General features: G+C 38.5%; 1 protein-coding gene across 5 annotated transcripts in view; it reads right to left on the bottom strand.

The window, feature by feature from the left end:
* Positions 1-25,922, bottom strand: part of SUCLG2 (succinate-CoA ligase GDP-forming subunit beta) — a 243,497-nt gene that overhangs the window by 192,910 nt on the left and 24,665 nt on the right. For all 5 annotated transcript variants that reach the window (XR_012499892.1, XM_074344498.1, XM_074344499.1 and 2 more), the window contains exon 2: positions 896-1,037. Coding sequence is in view for 4 of the 5 variants with exons in the window: in XM_074344498.1 (XP_074200599.1) it covers positions 896-1,037 (142 nt within the window). In the remaining variant the exon portion in view is untranslated. The remainder of the gene's footprint in view (positions 1-895; positions 1,038-25,922) is intronic.

Here is a 25,922-nt window from a genome sequence, read left to right as displayed (position 1 = left end):
CCCCTTGAAAATTGTTTTATATTAATTACATGCTGCAATGATAATATTTTGAATAGACTGGGATAAACAAAATATATTGTTAAAATTTGTTTCACCTGTTTCTTTTTACTTTTATTAAGGTGACTTAGAAAATTTAAAAGTACTTATGTGGCTCACATTATATTTCTAATGGACGGTGCTAATTCAGACTGACAACAAGAGTGTATACAGCACCAGAAGGAATGTTCACTGAAAAACATACAGGGAAATCTGAGTCCTAATTTCTTAATCACTAGGGAAACAAGTTAGACTTTCTACCATGTACCAGAGTGCACTCACCCTTAAGGCTCACAACTGCACTGGGAGATAAATACATTAGCCTTCATTTACAGACAAGGAAACTGAAGCACAGAAAAGAAAAGGCACTTATGCAAATTTACAGAGCTGATAAATGATAGGGTAACACGCTGAACCAATGTCAAATTGACTTCAAAATGCACATTCTTCTCTTTCTCTCCTCCAGTCACTCAGAGGGAACTGTTCCCATGTTCGAAGAGGCATAATAAAAGATGCTAACTATCTTGCCTGACTTACCCTGCAATGGGCTTCTCTCTGACACTTTACACCCTTCAACTATATTTCTCCCAGTCACTAAACCACAGATAAGAGAACTAGAAGAAATGGTGAGTAAGAAACTCTGAAAAAATTACCATAGAATGACATCTCATATGCTGGTATCTCACGTAAAATAAAGTTTTCTTAATTAGGCATTTTGCCCTTGTAACTCAAAAGTTCTCCACTGTACCTGTCACTGTTAGTGTAACCTGCAACAAAGAAATTTAACTAGTGGGAAATGACTACCTGTGAATTCACTAATTTGGGCAAGGTGTATTTCACCTGTTAGGAATTAGCTTACTTAGTCTCTTAGCAGCCTCAAGAGCATCATTCGCGGTGTCTGCTACAAAGAATCTTTGAACTTTCACTCCATTGTCAGACATCAGTTTCTTGCTCTGGTATTCCTGCAGGTTCAGCCATCTTCTGGGAGTTAATTGAACTGCCTAAAGAAATTGGGGGGAGAGATAAGAACACATATTAGTAGCAAGAAAAATAAGTCAGCCTATAGGGCCAGTCTTTTTTTCTTAAGACTATTTTTTTTTGAGGGGGAGGTAATTAGGCTTACTTATTTGTTTATTTTAATGGAGGTACTGGGGATTGAACCCCAGGACTTCATTCATGCTAAGCATACACTCCACCACTGAGCTTTACGTTACCCCCTACAGAGCCAGTCTTACAGGAACCTCCAATGGCAATCAGTAACATAGATATTAGAGGCAAAAGGAAAAAGAATCTATAATGAATTCTTAATGTTAATTGCTTTTCTAACCAACAGTGTTAAAGACAACTACACACACACTCAAATGAATAAAGTTTATAATTTAGTTAACAGGAATGTCCCAAGGTCAATTTCCTGGTTTTGACATTACACTCAAACTATATATGATGTTAACGCTAGGGGACCCTGGGTGAAGAGCACACAGGACTGCTGCACTATTTCCACAGGTCTCTGTGAGTCTATAAGTACTTCAATAAAAGCTTTATTTTTTTAAATGTTAAGGACGCTGTTACATAGCATATGCCTTCTCCCATCTCCATCCCAAATAAATAAAGCTCATAGCATTATTTTAGTAACTGTATACGCATCATTTATCACTGAAGGTATCTCAAAAAACTTGTTTTAACTTTTTGAGGTCAATGGGCCACAGACTAACCCATCTCTTTGCTATGGTTTTGAATGAACTCTAGGTAGTCATTATGTGTTTAATCAGATTATCTCTTTCACACAGCAAAGTTGAATGCAATAACCTGAAAGAGTCGCCATTAATTAAACTACTAGTCCCTAAAAATTGTAACTTGTGTATCAAAGAAACTGCTTAAGCATCATGTAGAAGTGGTTTTCCAATATGCACTAATCAATTATTTATATTTGCACTGAAAGAAAATAATCAAAAGACATGACATGAACAAATAAATTCTCATTTTATCCTATAAGATCAACAGCATTCCCTATCAAATCCATAAACTTTGGTTTTAAAAGTAAAGAATAAAGCAAGAAAAGATGAATACATTTAGTTTCATTACCAGCCATGAGTTATGATGCAAAGGAACCATTATTCACAGAAGGTAGGATAATGATGCCATTAATGAACACACACAAAAAAATCAATCACACAACTGGATCACAAGACAAGTGGTGGCAGGACCTGACACACCTCCTTGGGGCTTTAGTCAAGGGCCTACGTGGATATTCGAGGCAGTATCACACAGACCATAAACTGAGGTCCGCAGGGCTTTACAAATGGAGCCATTAGCTTTCAGGACCTCCAATGTGCCCTGAAAATGGCATTTTCTTCTGGGATCTCCAAGCTACAATACACTCATGAAACTATTCTGGATGAGAGGCATTCCAACAAGGCTCCAGAACCTTACAGTTTAGACTGCGTTCTACTCAAGGCAGAGTGTGTCTTCAAATTCTTTGTGTCTTTATGAAGAATGAGATGGTGCTTGGTATATGGAAGATACTCAAAAATTACCAGTTAGATAGCCAAATGAATAAATTCTGCCTTGTGTCTTTTTTTCCCCTGATAAAGATAATTCTTCATTTCCAAAAACTGATCTTCTCTAAAAATAGAAAAGTAAAAGTCCTTCAGATCTAAAATACGTAACATAATTTACACACACTTGTAAAAAAAAATCAAATTTCCACATGATCAAGCCTCAAGCTATCTCTTTGTTCCATCTTTATAAATACTGGTAATGATATTTTTAATATTGAAGTTGCCTGCACTTTTTCTTTAGAAACAGGTAATACTAAGATAAAAATAAACTGCCAGACAAGCAATGCTCACATCATTTACTGTAAATAATTTAACTGTATATGATTTGTTAATCTTAATTCTGAAATTTTAAGACTTAATGAAACATTAGTATTTGAGAAACACATTTCAAAAATGAACATCCTTGTCGCCTTAGCAGTCTTAACAGCACCTCACGTAACATGCTAAGAAAAATTCAAGCTTAAAGCATTTAGTAAAAGCCCCCTAAAGAAAGAATAAACAGTAGGTATGTGCCATATTCTGGGACCACTTTTAAAAGGCAAATGGGGAAGGATCAATAGATTAAGTCTATGTTGACAAACCAATTTAAAGCCAGTAACAGAAGAAGAAAAGAAATACTGTTTGAAAAGAACATCTGAGAGAGACTAAAAACAACCACAGTGTGGTTGTGGTCAATTTCTTTTCATCAGAACACCAACTGTATTAATTTTGGATATGTTAATGCAATCTGCTGCAAACTAATTGCAACTGATCCAGACACCAGCTTCATAGACGTACAACATATATTGACTATTTCTGTACTGATTCAAAATGAAAAGCTGCTTAAAGTCTGCGTCTCTTAAATTGAAAACCAACGCAGTGAACAGAGTTCCAAAGCGACTGCTGATACTCAAGCTATCACTCCACAAAATGATCACCTTACAGAACAATTACCTATATTTGTCAATCCTAAACTTGGAAGCATGGGGTCCCTGACTGAGTCTAAAACTTCATTAACTCAATTTCATCATTAAGAATTTATGATACGTCTAGAGAGGTACAAGGTAAGTCTACTTCTGCATTTTCATGGGGAAGAAAAAAAGAAGAGAAATAGTTATTAAGTAGATGGATAGTGTGAAGTATACTGAAAATGTAATCAACTGCTGAATAAAAATAACAATATTAATTGTTCCAACTACTACTGAATGAACATTCCCCACGTGTTAGGCATTATACTAAGCATTTATATTACCTAATGGTCAAAAAAAATCATAAAAAGTCAAGTATTATTATCTTTCTCTACCTATCATTAATGTAAACTAATAAAGATTCCTAACTTCCTCCTTCCAGGCACTTCCTTGCCTCCAGATGAAGTTATATGAGGCTGTGTAACTAGTTCCACTAGCAAGGTGTGAGTACACATGGTGCATGCATGACATATTAGGCCCAACATCTGACTGCCAACCCTCCTACACATCCAAGTTCTCTCTTTCTTGACCTGGGGATTGATTGACTATAATACTGTTGATTCCCTATGTTTCTGTTCTGGCCCTATATTCCCAGAGGCCTCTTGGTGATAAAGACTGAGACTGGCACAAGCAAGATCATATTCTTGTCTTCAAAAGGCCAAAAATCTACCAGGAGTAGGATTCCAATGAAACACTAGCACAGCACATGTAAGGAAAAATGTAACTGTTTCAGGCTTTGGGAGAGACGGAAGTGGAGGTGTGAACGGGTGCTGTTCTAAGACTCTAGAATGACAGAAGTAGTGTAGTTCAACTCGCAGGAAGAGCTACCAGTTAAAACCCCAGGCTAAGATCTTCACTGAAGTCATGAATCTCCCACGGAATCTAGGAACTCTGGAATGTGAGTAATGTAAGAGAGTTTAAAGATCATCTGACCCAGTGCCTTTCAATTGTTTCTGCCAGTTATTTGCTTGTCCCCTGTGCTCTTTGTCAACTGGCTCCTGCCTAAATTTGAGACTGGGTTCAGAGACTGGACTGTGAGAAGACACCAGGCTCCAGCTTCCTCTTTCTGAGTCAGGCTGCCACTCCAGCAGTGACTGCATCTCCTCTAAAGCTCCAGGTCCCTCCAGACAGCCCTTCCTTCCATAACTCCTGCTATCTCCTGGCGGAATTATCTTCCCCTGTTAAGAGTCTATTAAATGGCCTAGTGTTCCACAGAGCCTGAAGATGCTCCTTCCAGGCATCACAGCAGAAGGGGAATGGCAGTGGCCCAATATAAAGACAACTCTGGGATCTTACTCTGCAGCAGTCTGCCAGGCAGTCCATGTTTCATATATTGGGGTTCCCAGGTACGAAAGGACTACTGGGGTCCAACCTCCTCATTTTAGTCAGAAATCCTTAGGCTTAAAGACGAAGTAACATGCTTAAGGACCCTACAGTGAGCTAGATAGAGTCAGAGTGAGAACTGGATGAATTCCAATTGTCTTTCCTTCTTTCATACAGATTTTGGCTGAGGGACCATATCAGGAACAGCACCGTGTTCTCAAAACAGCTGGAGTGGGTGGGCACCTGGGTTTAGCTCCTTCTGGATTTGGGCACTGACCTTTCCACCACTCCCTTCCCTTCCATGTTTCTTTGACAGAGCAAGAATTTCTAAACTTGGAAGGGAAGGGGAAAATACAACTTAAAAGAAAAGCTGTGAATAAAGATTTAAGGGCCTATGGGAACAAGGGAGTAGAGGCAGAAGAAAAAGAATGAAAAATGAGGGAAAGGACAAAGAGAACCAAGAGATAAAAAGACAATGACTAAGCAGCCAAAATTCACAAGGAACTCAAAGCACAAAATTAGACAGCTACACAGAAAAAAATCATACAACCGAGAAAGCAAGCCTCACTCCATGGTTTTAAAATTAGAGGTGTACAGACTACTAAAATAGCACCACAGGAGGAAAAAAAAATCAATAAATGAAGTATAAAAAGAAATGTCACTGAGCTACGTGTCCCGCAAAGGCATAATCTGGGAGCCGCATGTGCCCACTGGCTCTCTGCGCTCCCTGTCTTTTTTCAGCCTGACTTTCCACACTATTGCTTCACTCAGGAAAACAACATAATGGAGTGTGAGAAAGAGCCAAAAACCCACGAGTAACCAGGAAAAGAAGAAATTAAAACAAAACTGAGAAGCTGTTTTGCCAAAAGGAACCAAGATGCCATCGGACAGGGAGAACAAAATGATGGTCTGACAATGTTGCTGGTCAAAGTATGATGAAATGGGCTTTCTCATACACTATCCGTGCAAACCAAACACCAGTGAAATGACCTTCAAAGACAGTGTGACAGCACTGATGGTAACTAAAACACTCACACCCTCTGAACCAGAAAGTCTACTTCTTGAGTGTTTAAACTTGAGTGTTTAAGCAAAACACTCAAGTGTGTACCAGGAATATGTACAAGGCTCTTCTGTGCAGTGCTGTACATAATAAAGGGTAAAGTTGGATATGATCTAAACACTCATCAGACAGGAGACTGGCTAATTAAACAATATATTCAAACTATATGAAGCATTAAAAATACCTGTGGCAACACACTAGCACCAGTATCCTATGTGCCCCTCCATTCTCAGTTGTCTCACACCTAGTGTGCCAAAACTTTGCAGCAACCATGTGCAACCCTCCAACACCCTTTTGCAGAGACTGCAAGGACCTAGGAGCTGTGTGTGGAGAGGGTGGAGTCATAGGGTTGAAACAGCATGGGTTACTGAGATACTACATGGAGGACCCTTGTCTTGGATTCACCTGACCCACATAAGTAAGAACAGTCTAACACTGATTATTCTTCAAGGATGTTACTGGAAGAAAACAGCAGGAAAAAACAAAACAAAAACAAAAACAAAACAAAAACCCAGCAAGTTTCTTTCAATACATAAAGTAGAATAATATTTATATCTCAGACACACATGTCCATACACAAAGCAATATTCTGTGTCTTTTAAGATTATATATATGCATAAGTAAATGTATAGGAAAAGAGCCAGAAGAAGTTCACCAAGCTTAATGCCAATAAACTTGAGGAGGGCAGATGAGGAAGATGGTAATCAAAGAAAGATTTAACCTAATCTTTAATTTTTTAAAAAATTCATAGAAAAAAACATTTATTACTTGTGTAATGAAAATCAATCAACTCAAAAACAACATTGAGAGGATTAATCAAATGCATATCTCAAATGCATAGCCCTGAGTCCATTAACTTGTCTGGAAAATGAAGGGCTTGTACCCTTACTTAAATGTAGCAGGGGTTCTTCAAATGTGGTGTGAAATCGAGGTGGGGGAGCAAAAGCTTGCCTTTTCTATTACACCAAACTACAATCTCTAATATAAACTCCTGCTGTTAGATAGGAAGAGGCTCTTAAACATCATTTCAAGCTCTCAATACCAATGGCGACAGCGGAATACAAACAAGGAATTAGCTGTAAACTCAGAGGAAAATGTATGTCCCTCTCATTACAGGCAAAGAAGGCAGATGCTCGGTGGGCTGTGGCAGGCCAAGAGTCGGTATTTGTTTCTTATATTTTAGTTTTTGCAAGTGTTATTCTGTATGCAAATTAGCATCCATAAATCTACCTTAGTCATGTTACCTAGGAAGTACTACACTTCAAATAAACGTGTTGGTGCAAATGAAAAGACAGATATAACTCAATGTGTCTCAATACGAGTATCATAAAGTAAAAGGTCTGCATGTCTAAAACAAGCTCTAATGAAGAAGTCACTTCACTGTCGCCCTGGAAAAGAGATTAAGTGGGATCCCGTTTCTAAGAGGAAAATAATAATAATAAGGATAATAATAGTACTCTTCTGCTTAGCCCTTAATATGATAATGCCAGCACGTCAACTCCTCCTTCACAAAGTAAAGATGCTAAAGAAACAGATAAAGAGCAGCATCATGATTAGAAGCCTAAGCTTATGGAAAGGAAAAATGCCAGACTTAGAAGAAAGAGCAAGAATGTGGGTACTGTATCTGTTACATTTTACTGTGTGTTGAGGCTATAGTGTGGGGTCTTCATGTGGGTCACCTTTCAAAATACAGCATCCTTTTTGTCTAGAACTGGACGCTTGTCTTTTAGGTTGTGCCCACTTTGCACACTGTAAGGAAATTAATTAACCAATGAATTAGTCCCCTGTGCTGAGTCCCTGAACTCCAGCAAGGGTACAGAGGGACGCTACCCACTATGGATGAGAGAAATGGTAGCTCAAATTAGTTTCCTCATTTACAAAAGGGAGGAAACTAACAGGCCCACCCTCATAGGTTGCTGTGAAGATTAAATGAGTTCATATGTGCAACTCAACTGGAACAATGCCCAGCATATCATAAGTACTAAAAAAAAGTTAGTTACTATTATTTAATGCAGAAATACAAAGGGGGAGAAAAAGTGTGACAAAGAAACACTTAGTAATCACTAGAATAAAAATAGCAGGTGATCATATAAATGATAAAGAAGCACCCTTTTAGTGTCCTGCTACTTACCTTAAATGCACTTACAGAGGTATTTTTAAGCTCTATTAGTGCAATGTTATACTTAGTTCATGCAACAATTATAGAAAGAGACATAACAGTAATTTACAAGGGGAAGGACCACACAATCTCACATTCAGTAAGCAACTTAAAATGTGCTGTTTGTGCTACATGAATTTACTTTCCTTCTCATTTAAGCCAGAATATCCCCATCTCACAGATGAGGAGTTTTGAAGGTGAGAAAGTTTAAGTAACTTGTCTAAGGCCATTCAGCTGATTAAGTGAGAGTCAAGATGAGAATCCAAGTTTCTCTCCCTAAAATACGCAGGAGCTTTCTATTACTACAACTGAGTTTTTTTTCTTTCTGTAAATTGTATGTCAATCCTTAGAACTACCACAGACAAAAACTATACTGCCATTCCTGACCTAAATATATAATTTTCCATTTAGAAGAAGGGGAAATTAAGCAATGGACAAATTTGGAACACTAATAAAGATGGTGTGGTACTTAGAGAAACAGTATTGATGGAATGTGGAATTTAGAGTAGATGGCTAGAGGAAAAGTACTTTAAAGTTTACTGATCAAGAGAAGTAATAATTGAGCTCTTTTTTTACAACAATTAGACAAGGATCAGACTAGGAGCCCAAAGCCATTTGGCCCCACTTACAATGCATCCCTGATGTATCACCTCTCTAAAGCTCCCCAGTAAGGGGGGCAGCATCTGTTACAAAAACAAAATTATCTGTGCTACCAGGAAAGAACTGAAAGTTGAGCTTTTAGACTATCCAGACACTGGCATAGCTGGTTGCCGCCTTAGATTTCATTCTTCTTGTAGAGTACCTTGAAAAGTACTACTTTTAAAAAACTAAACCAAATACTAGCTGTCATGTATGAGTGCCATGGAGCTGCAGGAACTGTACTAGATCCCAGACAAGCATCACGTCATTTAATTCTCACAGCCATCCTAGGAAGAAAGAAACTGGCACTAGCCCATTTTACAGATGAGCAAATTAAGGCTCAGAAAAGCTAAGTGATTAGAGGCAGAGACTTATTTCGAACCCAGGTGTGCCTGACTTCAAACTCTGTGCTCTTCAAGGAAGCAGAAATGGTGAATCACCTCCCAGCCCACAGAAATGGGTCCTGAGCAGTGAAATTAACTGGGGCGGGAGGAGAAGCAGGAGGCCCTGGTTTATAAATTTCACTTCAGGATGGTATAGAACTGTACTGAAAAAGGTTCAAGGGAAAAATGAGACGCTCTGAATGAGAGAGAGGCTCCTGGATGGATTTCACTAAGTCAAAAGAATTAAGATTCCCAAAGATACAGCCTCATTCTTTTTATCCTAGGTTCAGAAGAAACACAGCCTATTTTTTTTTTTTAAGGAGGAAAGAAATGTAAAACTCTTTGTAGTAAGGACAAATGCCCAAAGGAGAGTTCACTCCATAACTCCATACTGCCAGCAGTAAGGAAGAAAGGAGAAAAATGTACAGCCTTGATAAACATTAGCATATTAACACAACAGCAGAAACAAATGTATAAAAGGCTCTAAAAATACTGGGAAGCATCATTTCAAAATGCCTGCCTGTTCCCTGGTGAAGAGTACACCAGCTCAATTATGTTGCAGAGGAAAATCACCTTAAGTTTCCACTGTCAACAGAAGTAGGCAAGATTAATTTATATAGAGAAAGAAAACAAATTAAGTTAGCATAAACATATACTTGTATTTAACCCTACCAAGGAAACAGGCAGAACCTATACCTTGTTCATTTAATCAACAATTCTCTGTGGGACTTTGCAACGTGGTGGTCAGCATGCTTGGTTTCCAAGATCTACTGGTCAACGGCACACGCAAGCTTTTAGCTGTCACAGAGCTTGTGTCCTCAGAGGGGAGGCAGGGAAGACGTGAGCACATCAATGAAGCATGTAATTACAGAGTGGGAAGTGCTAAGAAGGAAATATAATATACATGATGAATAACAGCGGCCACCAGTAGCCTGAGTGGTCACTCTGAGGACAGGACATCCAGCAGAGACCTGAAGACAGAAAGGAGGTAAACATGTGAAGAAAGTGTGGGGAGAAGCGGAGTAGGCATGTCCCCAGGCCCTGAGACAGGAAAGGCTTAGCATAACCAGAACAAGGGGTACGCTTTAGAGGGACCAGGGTGGAAAGGTGAGCAAGGACCAGACCACGCAGGTGCTTATAAGCTAAGGTCCTGAGTTTAGATTTTATCTACTACAGAGTTTTAAGCAGGGAGGTGAGAAAATCAAATTCACATTTTAGAAAGTCACTCTGCCTTCTGTTTACAGAATGAAACCAGTTGCAAGAGAGCAGCATTAAACCAGACCAGAGTATGCAACCTTTTTCTGTAAACAGCCAAATAATAGTTAATATTTTAGGCTTTGAGGACAGATAGTCTCTGTTGCAACTATTCAACTCTGCCTTTGTAGCATAAGCAGGCATAGATAATATAAAAGAGAATGGGCACGGCAGTGTTCCAATAAAGCTTTATTTTCAAAACCAGGATGTGGTGGGTAGGCCACCATCTGCAGACCCCTCACTAGACCACAGAGAAGGGCAGTGGTAGAGGTGGAAATAAGGAGAAATAAAGGGATTCTGTAGAGTATGGTGATGAAGCAAAGCTCAATCTAGTATGAGACACACATACACAAGTATACAACACAGAGAGACACTGTACACAGTTAGTTCATTAAACCTGGTGAGTTCTATGTACCTGCTAGTCATAAAAAAGCACCTCTTTAGAAACAATATCAACCTTGGATTTTTTGGCCCAAACTGGCCTTTGCATTATACTTCATTATTGATACTGCTGTACATCATTCCACCACATCAGAGCTGCTAGGCCTTTGATCTTATAACCTTCTTCCACTATTTAATATTAGTCCCAGCGGGCACCAGGCAAACTGCCCTGCTGTAGCACCATCCTGCTACAGTGGCCCATCTGCAGTTTCTCTCCAAGGAAAAAACACATGGCTTCCCTTGATTAAAGAGACACCATGCAGGAATAGTAAAAAAAAAAAAAAAAAAAAAAGAAAGAAAGAAAAAGAAAGAAATAAAAACTAAGGATTAATAAAAGGTGGCATATCCAATGGAATTCTGTAAAATGGCTCAAACAAATGAGCCAACACTTGAAATAGATCAACGCAAATAGCATTTCAAAAGCAAAACATAGAGAGGGAAAAACAAGCAAGTAACAGACAAGAAGAGCACGTAAGAATATGCATACTGAAACAGGAAAGAAATAATATTAAACAATCTTATGGAAGCAAATTAAAACAGTTCAGACTATGCCACACCAAAATATGTCACTCAGCAATAAGGATTATTTTGAGCTGAAGGCAACTGAAAAAAAGCAGAAACAAGAAAAACTCTCCGTTCCCACCTCACCCATCACCACACACACACACACACACACACACACACACACCAGGAAGAGCAGGATGATTCTTAATCACAGGAGACATCTGTACTCGGCACACACAGTAGTAGAGGGGTCAAACACAAGGAACCTTACTAACTAGTCCTTACTTCTCCTTAGTGTCTCCCGTATATTTACCTTCTCACAATTTGCTGCCCCTAGAAGCTCAAAGTCTTTTTCCTTTTTCTTGTCACTTCCTACAGATTTATTGCTCTGTTAAAATGCTACATAAGCCTGAGTTCTGGCCACCCCTCTGAGTTACTTACTCGTCACTAAGTGCTCCCAGGTGTGGGCAGTGCACCTATTAATAAAGTTTTCTTTGTTTTTCTCTTGTTAATCTGCTTTTGTCAGCCTAATCTACAGGTCCTAGAAGATGAACCTAAGATGGTAATGGAAAAAGTTTTTTCCCTCCCCAACACATGTAAGTTGACATATCAAAACAGTTTGGATGATGACATACCAAGTTTAGAATACAGACTAAGTTAGAGGGCCAGAGAAGGGCATGGGTTTTGGGAAGGATAACCAAGAGACTTCAGCTATATCAGTAACACTGTATGTCTTTTAAACACAATCTGAGCAAATATGAGAAAAAAGCAATGTTTGAAACGTCTTTATAGTGAACACACAGATGACTGGGTATTAATCTCACCATTCTCCATTTTTTTTTTCTAAATACAGTTATGTACATAATGTAATTAATTTAATAACCACTTAGTTCCATGAGTTAAAATGGATTAATTAATTAATAAAATAGAAGGGGGCAAGCTGGAAAAAAATAATTTTCATCATGAAAAGTAAAAAATAAGATTAAGAAGAAACTGAGATCAAGCTGGCCAACAGCTCATGTTGTACATGAGTAGCTGAGCTCTGGAGGCCTTATTACACCTGTTGCCAAGCTGGCAATGCCTCAGCAAGTCAGCATGAAGCATCCACCCGTGTGCTCTGGCCTTTCCTTCACACCAGTACAACAGCTCTGCAGACCAGGTGAGCTTAGGGAAGGAGGGGAGGATACAGGCTTTTCCCCATGAACTTTCTAAGGTTTGCGCCAGGTGGCTTACTCTCATGAAAGGTTCATGTTAATAAAAGTTGAGTTCCTATTCATTTCTGGCATGAGTGAATAACTAGCAATTTCCTGGAAATTAGGTCATTGTTTCACCTCATAAAAATGTGCGTGTGTGATTTCCTCCACTCATTCAAGCAAGTCTCTGTGGCAGCAAAAAAGGGCTTTGGGGTTCCAAGAATACTCTTCATGCAAAAACTCACTGGAAAACAAATTCAAAACAGTGCAACAGTGTGACAGCCAGGGCTCAATCTTGTTCTGAGGCCATTAATTGCTCAACTAACTCCAGCCAATTATTTTATACATTTACACATGCCATCAGAGTAAATTATATATAATCTCAGAGAAGGGAAAATGGTAGATATTTTTCATCAACCACCTTGCCCAAACATATCACTGTTGTGAGACTTACAGGGGTGTTTTTCAAGATCACCTCGAATGAGCCTGTGACCCTGAGCAAGCAAAGCAGAGATATTAGTAAAGCAGAAAACCCAGCTTTCCAGAGCTGCTGGGCGGATACAAACAGATAAGGTATATGAAGGTGCTTTGTTATGTGGTCAGCATGGCAATTACAATGAGTCACATGTGTCAACTCAGTGCATGAGATTCAGCTCCTCAATAGAGCCCTGCCACCCTCCCAGCTCCATCCCCTTCAGTTCCCAATTTGTTAGCCTGCCTTAAATTACTCCGTGAAGTCTTTTCCAATAAATTCAGTTGAAAGCTTGCAAGGCACAGACTTTATTTCAATCAACCCACTCATGCTCTTTCTAACAATCTAATAGCACTTAATAGTTTAGGATACATTTGAGTTTAATGGGATTTACCGGATAGAAATGGACTTCTCATGGCTTCTTTATAGCAGTAGTTTTGAGCGACCTACCTAATTCAATCTCACAGGTTCACCTGTCACCCTGGCATGCTGAAGAAATGATTTGGAGAGTAGTAAATGAAAGAACTTTGCTGGGGAAATTCCTGAAATCGTCTCTCTGACATTTTAAAGGTTCACTGTACAGTATGATAATTGGTGTTTGCAAGGTTCCAAGCTCACTATTTGTGTTTAGAAAAACACTTCATTCTTGTTGATGAATGAAATATTACTGCTATGGAAAGCGAAATTTTAGAATTGTCTGTTAAGAAAAATGTCAACATTAGAAAGTTTCTTTTTCACGTTTCCATTGTCAGAATTTCCATTTGTAGGAGAAATTACAATCTCAAGTATTAAGTCTGATTGTCCAATACTCCATATAAAATGTCCTACTTATGAAAGAAAAGTACATGTCAGATCTTGATTCACATTATTCATCTCTTCTCTTGCAATAATTCGAGTTTCTTTAGCCAGACTTGGTGAGGCACAGAATCGCTAAATTTTACATACATTTGTATGACTAGCCCATAGAAGTTAAAATTCAAGGCAAAGGAGAAGGGTATAGTTTAGTAGTACAGCACATGCCTAGAATGTAGGAGGCACTGGTTTCAATCTCCAATACTTCCTAAATCAATCAATCAAGCAAGCAAGCCAAATTACCTCCCCCCTCTAAAGAAAGAGAAAGAGGGCCCACACTTGGGCTCTGTCAGTGATGTACCAGTTATTAAGCTATTTTCTATCAGCTCCAAAACCACCCTTCCAGGTTCTCACCACTCCACCGACTGACACTCTGCAAATTATTTCCTCCTTGGCCAGCTGGCTTCCTATTAGGTTCTGCCAAGATGAGACACCACTGGAGACTAAAAGGCTGGAGGATGGAGAAGGTATCTGCTCCTTTTGGCACGTGTGATGTTCTTTCACCAGAGCCCCGAGCCACAGCTCTTCACCCTGGCAGGAGCAGTGGATTCCAAGAGCAGCTGATTCTACTTTATAGGCTCTACATAAATCTGTGTGGTGTTTTCTAACACCAAATATGTGTCCATTTTCCCACACTAATTCTGCAATTCTCTGACACCCACTAGGTGTCCCAGGATTCAAATCTGACACTAACTCCCAAAGTAAACACAGATCTCAGAGGTTAAGGACTCAGTCCCACAAGACTGCCCCCACTTCAGATGCCAACCACAAATTATATTCTCAGGCTACCCACACTTCTGCCTGCCAACCCCAAATTTGGGGGTTCCCATGAGCCCCTCCTTAGGATTAATAATTCACGAGAATGACTCACAAAACTCAGGAAAGGCTTTACTTACAATTACCAGTTTATTACTAAGGATTCAATTCAACAGCTGAATAAACGTTAAAGCTGCACCGGGCAGGGTAGGGGGTGGCACGGGGCATCTATGCCTTCTCAGGGCATGCTGCCCTCAAAGGCATTTACATGTGTTCACCAACCTCGAAGCTCCCCTAATCATAGACACCACTGATTAAAATGATTAGCCCTTGCAGACTGAACTCCATCTCCAGGCCCTCTCCTCTATTCGGAGGTAGGGAACAGAGGAGACTGGAAGTTTCCACCCTCCAAGTGTGGCCAGCCTCTCCCTCAACACTATCTTCAGATCAACCAGGAGTCACCTCATCAGCATAAACTCAGGTGGGGTTGAAGGGGCTCCTTATAAACAACAAGAACAAAAAACACTCCTACCACTCAGGAAATTCCCAAACAGCCATGGATTCATTCAGCATGTGATTCCATGACAGGGAATAAAGATGGGAATTTTCACAAAAGGGCTATCTGATCCAGGTTTTGCACACATTTTCCACAGACTGCCACACACAATCTTACTTGAAAACAGTTCTTTCTCTAAAATTACAAAAGTAAAAGCAGCATGAGAGGTTCCAGATTATAAATTTCATTTTTCTAAGTCATTCTATGGCAATTCCAGAGGTGCCCCTTCTCCTCACACTCATCATTTTCTTATCAGAATGTCTCATGATCAGACACTAGTTTTCCCAAATCCTCATCTATGTTAAGTACTGAAAGACTGTGTCCCATTACTGATGGAAAAAGAAGACTAAATATTAGCAGAATTCCTAGCTTCATCTCATCAGTGAATAGCAAAAGAGCCAGAAGCAGCACCAGCTTTTTCCACATAAAACTTGCCTAACTCAGCTTACTGGATAAATGGCCTTTAAAAGTTCACTCTAATTTATAGGTGCGAATTATATAATAAATAATACACATAGAACACTACACCCCAAACTGGCAAGGGTACTCTCCTCTGAGGAAGGACACGGTGTGTGAGAGACTTCATTTTTACTATAATACCCTATGCTTTAGAATTCTGTACCAAGGGAATAAGCTACCTTTTCAAATAAATAATTTTCTCCAGAAAACCCCTCCTGACTCCCTAAATCAAGGGTCAGGAGACTACAGCCCATTTAGACATATGCACCCACCGTCCCAACTTTGTGAATAAAGTTTTACTGGAACACAGTCACACCTATCCTTCACGAATTGTCAAGGGCTGCTGTCACACTGCAATGACAGAGCTGAGTGACTACAACCAGAAATGTCAGGACCAGAAACCTAAAATATTTACTGTATGGTGTTTCACAGAAAAAAGTTTGCTGACCCCTACTAAAACCTACACCAGCACTCCACTCCCAGGCTAACCTTGTAAGAGCCCATTGTTTTCCCTCAAAGCACTTCTCAAAGTGCAGCTGATTATGTATCTGTGTGATATGTCAACGTCCGGCATGTCCCAGGAGACAATCTTAGTCCCGGAGGCACAAACCAGGCCCGATGTGTTCACCAATGCATCCCCCTGCCTGGAGAGTCTTGGCACGTACCAGGTGCTTCATAAGTATTTGCTGAATGATGATTAATGTATTAGATATAAAGACCACTGATAAAATGATCTCAGTCTAAAACTGGGGCCACCAAACTGCATTCATGGCAGACAAACACCAACGGTTCTAGTGACAATAAATTACATTAGACAAGAGCAGGCATTTCCCTGGACTAACAGTTCTAGTAGTTGTGTTTCAGCCCCTGGACCCATTATTTATCTTTAAGACTACAAAGCGAAGACAATTCTTTCTACATTCTGCCATATATGGAAGTTCAAACACAAACTCTACAGGGAAGATGCACCTCAGAGCACATTTTCTGAGCACCTACTATGTCAGGCATGCTTAGATAGACAGTAACATGATTAAAATCATGGATTTGGAAAAGAGAGAGACCTGCTTTTGAGCCCTTGCCCCACTATGATGATGATTGTGAACGTTAATTAATGAGAAGTGACCAGGGGAGGTAACTCTGTCCCAGTGCATTACTTTGGAAATAGCAAGGTAGGAGAAGGATTATCCCCAACTGCAGGTGGAAAACTGAAGCACAGGGAGGATAAGACATTTTTACAAGGTCTCAAGAATTCAAAGCAGGATGACACCTGCACCCCAATGTTCATAGCAGCACTATTTACAATAGCCAAAACATGGAAACAGCCTAAATGTCCATCAACAGGTGACTGGATAAAGAAGATGTGGTATATTTATACAATGGAATACTACTCAGCCATAAAAACCGACAACATAATGCCATTTGCAGCAACATGGATGCTCCTGGAGAATGTCATTCTAAGTGAAGTAAGCCAGAAAGAGAAAGAAAAATACCATATGAGATCGCTCATATGTGGAATCTAAAAAACAAAAACAAACAAACAAACAAACAAACAAAAACAAAGCGTAAATAAAGGACAGAAATAGACTCATAGACAGAGAATACAGACTTGTGGTTGCCAGGGGGGTGGAGGGTGGGAAGGGATAGATTGGGATTTCAAAATTGTAGAATAGATAAACAAGATTACACTGTATAGCACAGGGAAATATACACAAAATGTTATGATAATTCACAGAGAAAAAAATGTGACAATGAGTGTGTATATGTCCATGAATGACTGAAAAATTGTGCTGAACACTGGAATTTGATACAACATTGTAAAGTGATTATAAATCAATAAAAAATGTTAAAAAAAAAAAAAAAGAACTACAAACATTAAAAAAAAAAAAAAAGAATTCAAAGCAAATTTGTGGACACCATGACCTTAATCACTATACTGTCAGGGTATCATCTGTCACCAATGAGACCCTGTCTTTGAAGTAGGTATCACAGTACCCAACACAAAACAGACACTCAATAAATGCTTTCATTATTGTAACTGTTACATTGCCATAAACATCCAGTCAAACAAAGAATCTATTTGGTTTTTTATAGATTTAATGAATGTGTACAAAGATGCTTCATAATTCTTCATATTGAAATACAAATCTGAACTCATACAATTCTGCTTTTCTACTACCCTCATCACTAGAACTCACAAGTGTAAAAGGATGAATGCACAGGTACTGTATTTTTAAAATAATGTGCTGAAGCCAGAAACCAAAAAGCAAGAACAAATTAATAATGAAAAGTAAAATGTTTTTTAAGGTTATTCAAAAGGACATGATTATGTTTTTCTGGCTGTTTCACAGGCTGATTCAGGTAAAATATCTCTAATTCCATGTTAGATGAAGTACTTACTAGCAAAATGTATCCATTAAATATTTATTATATCAATATTCAAAAACATTGCAATACCCTGCAATCAGTTTCTGTAGTGAAGTCATTTACACAGGGGTCAAACCTTTAAAATAGAGATAAAGCAAATGTATTTTGCATATTTTCAAAAACCGGATACTAAACCAATACCCATATGGTTAATATACCCTGACTCCTTCATTCTCTATTTGATTTCCTCTTGTCTCATAACCTACAGAATAGTGTTAAGTCCCTAAGTCTACATGAAATTAAGTATATATTCCATAATGAAATGCCAGGAAAAGATCTAGTAATAAATATCAATCAAAGAATAATGCTTCCTATCAGGGCCAGCAAGTTTTCCTGGAAATAGTAAAGCCTCAAACTTGTCCAGGCAAAAAGGAAAAAGTAAGATTTCAATGGACAGTTGCTTAATGTACTGTGTGGGCTGGGAAGGGCCCTCAGAGGAAAAGCTGTGTAAATGTGGATCTCATTCAGCACAGTTCCCTTCCTTCAAGGATAGAAGTCTCTCCAGTTTCTGCCTAATTTTGGTTACTCTGTAACACCTTCAAATATTTTAGTATTTCTTTCATATGTTGCATATTTTGTCCAGAGGTTATCATTGTTTTGTATGTTATCTGTTAGTCCAATATAAGCATTACTGGAATTAAGTGCCTCTTCTATAATCATGGTGTTCAGAAGATGACAAATTTCCGGAAGTGGTCTGAACAATATGGAACAGAGGAGAAACACATCTCCATCCTGGACACCTTCTATATATGCTCTAAGCCTAATACTGTATAACAACTTCCTTTTGTATCCACAGAGATTCTATGTCATCTAACCAGTATACCGCAGTGCTCAGCGTACCATTAAAAGCTCTTTGGTGCCATAATAGGAAAGGATTCCCCTTTCCATCACCAACTCTTGACTAGGACCACTCCCATCATCAAGGTTCAAAAGCCTGCAGGACTCTCAGCAGATTTCAAGAATTCTAGTCTAAACAGGTAAACTATTAATTATCTTATAAGTAATTTATTGACATCTTTTCATTCTAACTGACTACACTCAATAATTTGCTCCTTGACATGAATAAAAATGTCAGGGGTATTTTAACCACAAGAGTCAATAAACAATTGCCTAGGCATAATCTAACTCAACTGAGATAAGCTAACTACTCACTAATTATCCCTTCAACTAAATCAAGATTCAATCTTTGGGCTAACGTAGTTATTTCTAAATCTTTTCCCTACCAAGTTCGTGCCAGTAAACTTGATAGGACACAGTAGCAGGAAAATGGTATTTTTCACATCCACATTGCTCAGGAACCTACTGGAATTCAGTCCAGACTATCCCTATCTCTCAATTCAAACCATGCTTCTAAGTGTCCACATAAATATAAATCAGACCAACCTACCCACCACTTCCACGAGGCTCCTGGCTTTACCACTTTATGGCTACGTATTCAACCTGTAGGTTTTTATTTCCTCAACCATAAAGTAGAAATAATAAAACAGAATTGCCTTGAGAATAAAATTAGTTACTACATGTAAAAAGTGTCTAGAACAGTACCTGTTGTATAATGAGAGCCCAGAAAATGTCAGCTGTTCCCCTTTATTATTACTGTGATTTTTGTAACATTAGAGACTGTTTCTAACACCAGGTTGAAGAGACATCATGCATTCTTACCATGACATTAGAATACATAAGGGCAATCTTCACAACACACCAATAACTGTGAAAGAAATGGGAATTGTGGCAAAACCATCATCCTTAAAATCTCATAACAAACTCCTGCCTTGGATGAGGCTTTGACTAGTTCTAAATATTTTACACCTCTTGCCTGCTTTCTAAGCCCAACAACTGTGAACTGTGAACAAAGCATATAAAACTCAGACAGGCACCTGAACACTGGGAAAAGAGCATATTTACACTGTGTGTATCAGACACAAGTGAACACGAGTTCTCAGTGAAGAGTGATTCAGGCATGACTCATATGCAGACTCAAACTGTAAACGCTGTCTCGGGCAGCAGCTCAAATCTTAGTTCAGTTCTTTTTCACTTTAGCTGGGACACCTGCAGTCAGTCTCCTGCACATATTCTCCAGGGGATGCTTTCTGACTTGGGCAGAGTTTACGCCCAGAATTCAGGATTCACTCCCGCTGTCTCTCTCCTTTCCAGGATAACCCCTCCCTTTCCAGCTGTTGTGGTTGTCCCAAACTCTGTCCTCTGGTTCTTTAGGCCAGAAAGACTACAGGTTTTCTAAAGGAGTTTTAGACACCATTGTGGCTTGCTCTCAAGAAAAAGCTGGAAGTAAAAACTGGATACTCAGTATGCCTGTCCCTTCTAATTTCCACTCCCCTCCAGGATCTCCCTGCTTTTCTTCACTCTCCAGAGCCTACAAGTTCTTGGTTTTTGCATTTTGTTCACAGTATACAGTCACTAGCTATAGAAAGTTCAGTCTGTTAAGGGCTTACATGGCCATACTGGAAAGGAGTCTTGTCTAATACATATGCAAGAGGGATTCAAGCAGAGAAGTCCTTTTCTATTCCAAACAGCCAAGAAACACTAACTCATTAGCAGAGATAGTACTTTGAGAGTTCATGTTACTGAAACAGGAAAGACTTCTCACCTTAAGACAGGAAGTCACTTTCAAGAACAAATGCCAAAGAAATGAATGAACGCTAATCAAGGAATGAGTCCAGTAGTTTATTCGGAGATGCACACACTATCCTGAGTGATCTGAGTATCCATGGGAAGTAAGGTAATACAGAAAGGTCCAATAAAGGGAAAGGTCTTCACCTAAATGGGTAGCAAAATGGAAGTCTGGGGCAGAAATTGAGAAAAAAACAAAACAGCTGATAATGTAACTTACTCAGAAGGTCAAAAAGAGAGATACACAAGTCTAGACCTAAGACAGCCAACATTAGGAATAGGAATGGCAAAGGGTCTGCAAACTCTGACCATGTGGGAATGGCTGCTTGGAGTGCTACGTGCAGAGAGTCCTAGGGGCTTTGTCTGGGCCCACCAGAATAGTGTCATGATCGATTACTGATGTCTGCCCCAGGAAGAGAAAAGAGAAGTGGCACAGTCCCACGTTTTCACAAGCCAAGATCAAGAATAAGGTTATGGAACTAAAGGAGAATAAGATGGGACAGATTCGTCAACATCATCATTATTAATAACACTGAGTATCTTCAATATGCCCAGATGATGTTTAGAGTAATTCGAATCTAAGTGAAATTAAAAAGGGATATCAGACAGACTAAAATAAAAAAGTGCCTTGAATCTTAATAAGCCCACAGTACATGAACTGCCTCTAATTAGATTCAGGAATATGACTCCTTTTGAAACCAACCAAGAGAAAACACTTATTCAGAAGATTTCAATGAAAAATTAATAACCACTTGGTTCCACTTTATCATGCACAGACCTCAATGGTGCATTTTAAAAAACTCAAGTACAGTCTGTCTCAGAGAAATTATACTCGTGAGTCCTTCAAGAGCTAGGACATTTTAATCAATAAGGTATAGGGGCAATTTACTGACTTATATAAATGAACAAAACACTTGCTATTCAAAATGAGTGAAGTCTGTCATGGAAATTGTTAAGGGTTTCTATAACCATAATACTAAATTAACAAAGAAAAAAGCAACCAAAACCTGCCCTCCAATCTGGTTTTCCTGTTCTAGTTAACCAACTCCTTACCTGTATAATGGTGGATGGGGATTTTTAGAAGTTTTTTAACCTTATGCCTGACTTTGTTGGAGAGATGTAACTTGGCCAAGGTAAATACAATCACAGAAGGAGAGCATCTATGCCTCTGATTTCTGGTTCACATAGCCACATTATGGCTTGCTGAGGAGGATAATTACGCAGAGTAATTAGGAATATAAGTTTCACAACTGAAAGAGCATCACAAAACTCAGTAGTATGATAACCAATCAGCAGAAAGAGTGAGGATGGGATTTTCTGGGATATTGGTAACTTTCTGTTTTGAACCTGGGAATGTTCACCTTATTAATTACAAATTAAACTGCACACATGTTGTATTCACAATTTTAAGAAGCTTGACATAAAAGTATAAGTCCCATAGTCCTGAATTCAAATCTAGACTTGATCATTTACATGGTGGGTGAATTTAGGTAAACTATTAACTTATTTAAGCTTCAGTTTCCTCTTCTGCAAACTAAGAATAATGATAATGACAATGACAGTACATACTGCATAGCAATGCTGTGAGTATCAAGGAAAAAAATGCAGTTAGTGGGCCCTTTTGGGGCTGTGCTATTTCTAGAAAGGCTCAGAAACTGCCTCCTGCATCATTTACAGGCTGACACACATCAACACATCACCAGAATGTAGTTACACTTGACTTTTCACCTCTTAGCTGACAGTGTACAGCTGTTCCAACTGCCTTGGGGTAGCAGTCAGCTGAATGTAAATGCGGTCCTTTTTCCCTGGCTATGAGCTCCAGGGATCAAGAGGTATCCTCACATGGGGATGGGCAGGCTTGGTCCATAATGAAAGGCAGCAAAAGGATACTTGACCATAATTTGGGATTGAAGGCCACTGGTCCAATCCCAAAAAGAAATCAATAAGGAGAGCTGCAACTGGAAGCCTTTATGGCAAGCAGAAAGATACTTAGGGAGGCATATGGCATAGGAGCAATCTAGTAGACTTTAGAGTTTGACAGAGGGAGGGTTCACATTCTAGCTTTGCCACTCACCAGCAGCGCAGCTGTAGTAGACACTGTAACTCCCAGATCTTTTCTAAACCATTCAGCAGTCCCAGCCAATGATGGGAACCCCAGCTCTCTAACAAGGACTGGTTCAGCAATGAACATATGACCTAATCCTCCCCAGAGACAAGTGAGATGGGAGGTTATGGTAAGAACTTCCTTCCCTTAGAAGAATAACGAAAAGAGATCAACTCTATTCTTTCTCTGCATGTTGTCTCTCTTCCAGAAATGCTAAAGTCACCTTGCTTCCAAAGTAAAGGCAAAACCGTTGCCAAAACCTTCAGACCAGAGAAATGCAAAGATCCTGGAATCTCAATAATATACATGAGCCACTGAATCATCCAACCTAGGGCACAACCTACTATGGAGTCCCTGATATTTGGGATAATGAATCCTTTATTACTTAGGCCAGTTTGAGTCAAGAGTTTTTTTATCGGTAGCCAAAAGCATTCTAACTGAAAATGATTCCATCAAGTTCAATGAACTTCAGTTTCTTAATCTAGGAATTGGGTTATTAATGCTGCTTTTGCCCAGTTGTGGAAGGTTTAGGTTTAAGAAAAAAGTTATCTAAAGCAATTAGGGCAATGCATGGTAACTATGAAGCAACCTATAAATGATCCCTATTTTTTTCAAAACACAATCTCAAAATGCTTTCTCATGAAAGGGTATTAAAATAGTTCTCCTTTACTCAAATATTCATAAAACAGACCCAAGAGTGGTTTTTCCCCCTATGCAAGGGCTAAAATGGACCCTACAGATCACGAGATCAGTGGTTCTCAAAACAACATGGAAGATGTTTGGCAGAATGCAGATTCCCGGGTTTTAACCATAGGTTATATCCAAGGGGACTGAAGAATCTACATTTTTAACAAGTATCCCAGGAAATCCTGATACAGCTGGTCTAAGAATCACACTTGGACATTTCCACTTGACTCTCCAAACAGCCTCCTAACACTGCACTTAATACCTCCACTTTTGTAGCTACAATCTACTCTCCATTCAATAGTCAAAGCGGTTCTTTGAAATCTAATCACATTGCTTCTTTGCACCAAACCCTCCATCTGCGGAACTCAATTAAAATGCTTACCTGAGCCACATGACATGAAATAACCTTCAATCCCCCTCCCCAATCCCAATTACTTATAACACAGTAGGACACTAAGATATATCCATCATGTTACAAGAAGTCAACTTAATGAGGAGTTTCATCCAACAGGTTCAACTTATACGGCATTTATTTATACTTATCAGGATCATTTCTGATATCTCATGCCTTGTGAGCAGCTGAAAGCTGGGAAACAAGAAACACCATGCAAGCAGCCTTATATTTGTATAACTCATGTAAGTGTGCTCATGGTTTGCTAGTCCATAATACTTTCTAATTATCTCATTTATCACTTGCATTGTTTTCATTGATTTTTTTTCTGTACGCTTTATGGTTTTCTTGAATGGGGCTTGCATTAAAATTTCAATTACACAAACAGTGAGTATCAATGAATACTTTTAGAATATTCAGTGCACTATATGTAAAGCTTTTTAAAAAAGCCAAAAGAACACAGGGTACAGATGCGTTATATAGTGTAAATAATGAAAGAAAACCATCTTGTTATGCCATGTTATGATGACTGACTTTAATTCCTGAAAAAATTGTGTCCATTTTAACAAGGTTTAGTGTTGTTTAGCATAAACTGGTATTAATTTTGGAGCTCAGGCACGCATTCCAAAATTTCCTATTGAAATAAGGAGTATTTTTTTTTGACTCATGATAATTTAAAATTTGTCTTAGGAGATTTTCATGAGCAAATTCTTTCCTAAGACAGGAATACAATAATTGCTTTTTGGCAGATTAAAAAAAAAGTACAATCTTTGTAGTAGCAGAGCAATGCAATCTGAAACAATAAGAAGTTATTTACCATCTAATAAACAGGGAAACTTTTAAATTATTTTTGATGTTGGTCAGGGTACAAAAAAAACACACATTCTCACATACAGCATGTTGATTTCCGTATCTCTGAAAGGAAGCTAGAAGTTTTTGAGGAATAAATAAGTTAATCCATACAAAGTGCTTAGAATAGGATGTGGCACATAACATATAGCAAACTGCCAATAAATAGGAACCATTATTATTGTTGTTACTATTAATCACCATGGGCAGGAGTGTAAATTTGCGCAGCCTTTCTGAAGGGCAATCTGACAAAACATCTTAAAAATTTTTTTGATTAGTAAACAGAAATTTATGTTCAAGAATATTCATCACATTAAAACAGTAGAACATCAGGGATATGTTCTTGTTATTGCACAAATGCCCACTAATAAGCAAATAACAAAACAAATGAGGACATCTGTGTGAGCACAGCCTCCTTTTCCTCCAAATCCTTTGTCATCAGAAATAATACTTGCAAAAAAAATTTAATGCATAGGGTAGCACTCCTGATTTGATGTCAAGTGGGAGGGAAATAACAAAATTATCTAATTAGTATGATCTTAATTTTGTTTAAGATGCATGCACATATATGATGCACACGTGTGCAAAATAATGAAAAGGCCCACACTATTATTCACGATGGCATTCTCTACAGCACAGGTGATTGCAGAGGATCCTTATGACCTTTTAATATTATTCTGACAGTTTCTAAGTTTTTTATCAATAACTGCAACTGAAATTTTTTTATCCAGAAATAAGAATATTAAAAATATATTATTACCTGTTCAGATCATTCAAAATATCTGATATCTATAGGTTTTCTCCTAGACTATGCTTTATATCAATCATTTTATGTTGGCAACTTGATACCTTCAAAATATTACTTAACTGTCAAAAAAAATTTCTTTAATTCTTCTTAAATTCCTAGCAGAACTGAAGTCTTGGTATAAAGCCAATTGCTACCTGTCATGCTAGAAGACATCTTATTTTGAGATAGTTAATAAAAACTTAAAACAGACAAGTCATAGAAAAAAACACAACTGGTGGGCAAAGAGGCACAAAATATCCAAATAATGACAAAATAATACATTCTTTTAAATCAAAAGGATCCCCTGGAACATTTTTCATAGCCAAACAAATGAAATACTTAAGAAAAAATTAGATTTTGGCTCTGCTATCCTCAAATAGTTCTAATCTTAATGTCATTCATTCCCTCATTTAATATCACAAAATAAATGAAAATATGAGTAACAAATAGGTAGACTCTGGAAA

Source organism: Camelus bactrianus, chromosome 17 (genome assembly GCF_048773025.1).
Source record: "Camelus bactrianus isolate YW-2024 breed Bactrian camel chromosome 17, ASM4877302v1, whole genome shotgun sequence".
Classification (NCBI taxonomy): Eukaryota; Metazoa; Chordata; class Mammalia; order Artiodactyla; family Camelidae; genus Camelus; species Camelus bactrianus.
The sequence above is the reverse complement of the archived record's forward strand: the minus strand, read 5'-3'. Positions and strand labels throughout refer to the sequence as shown.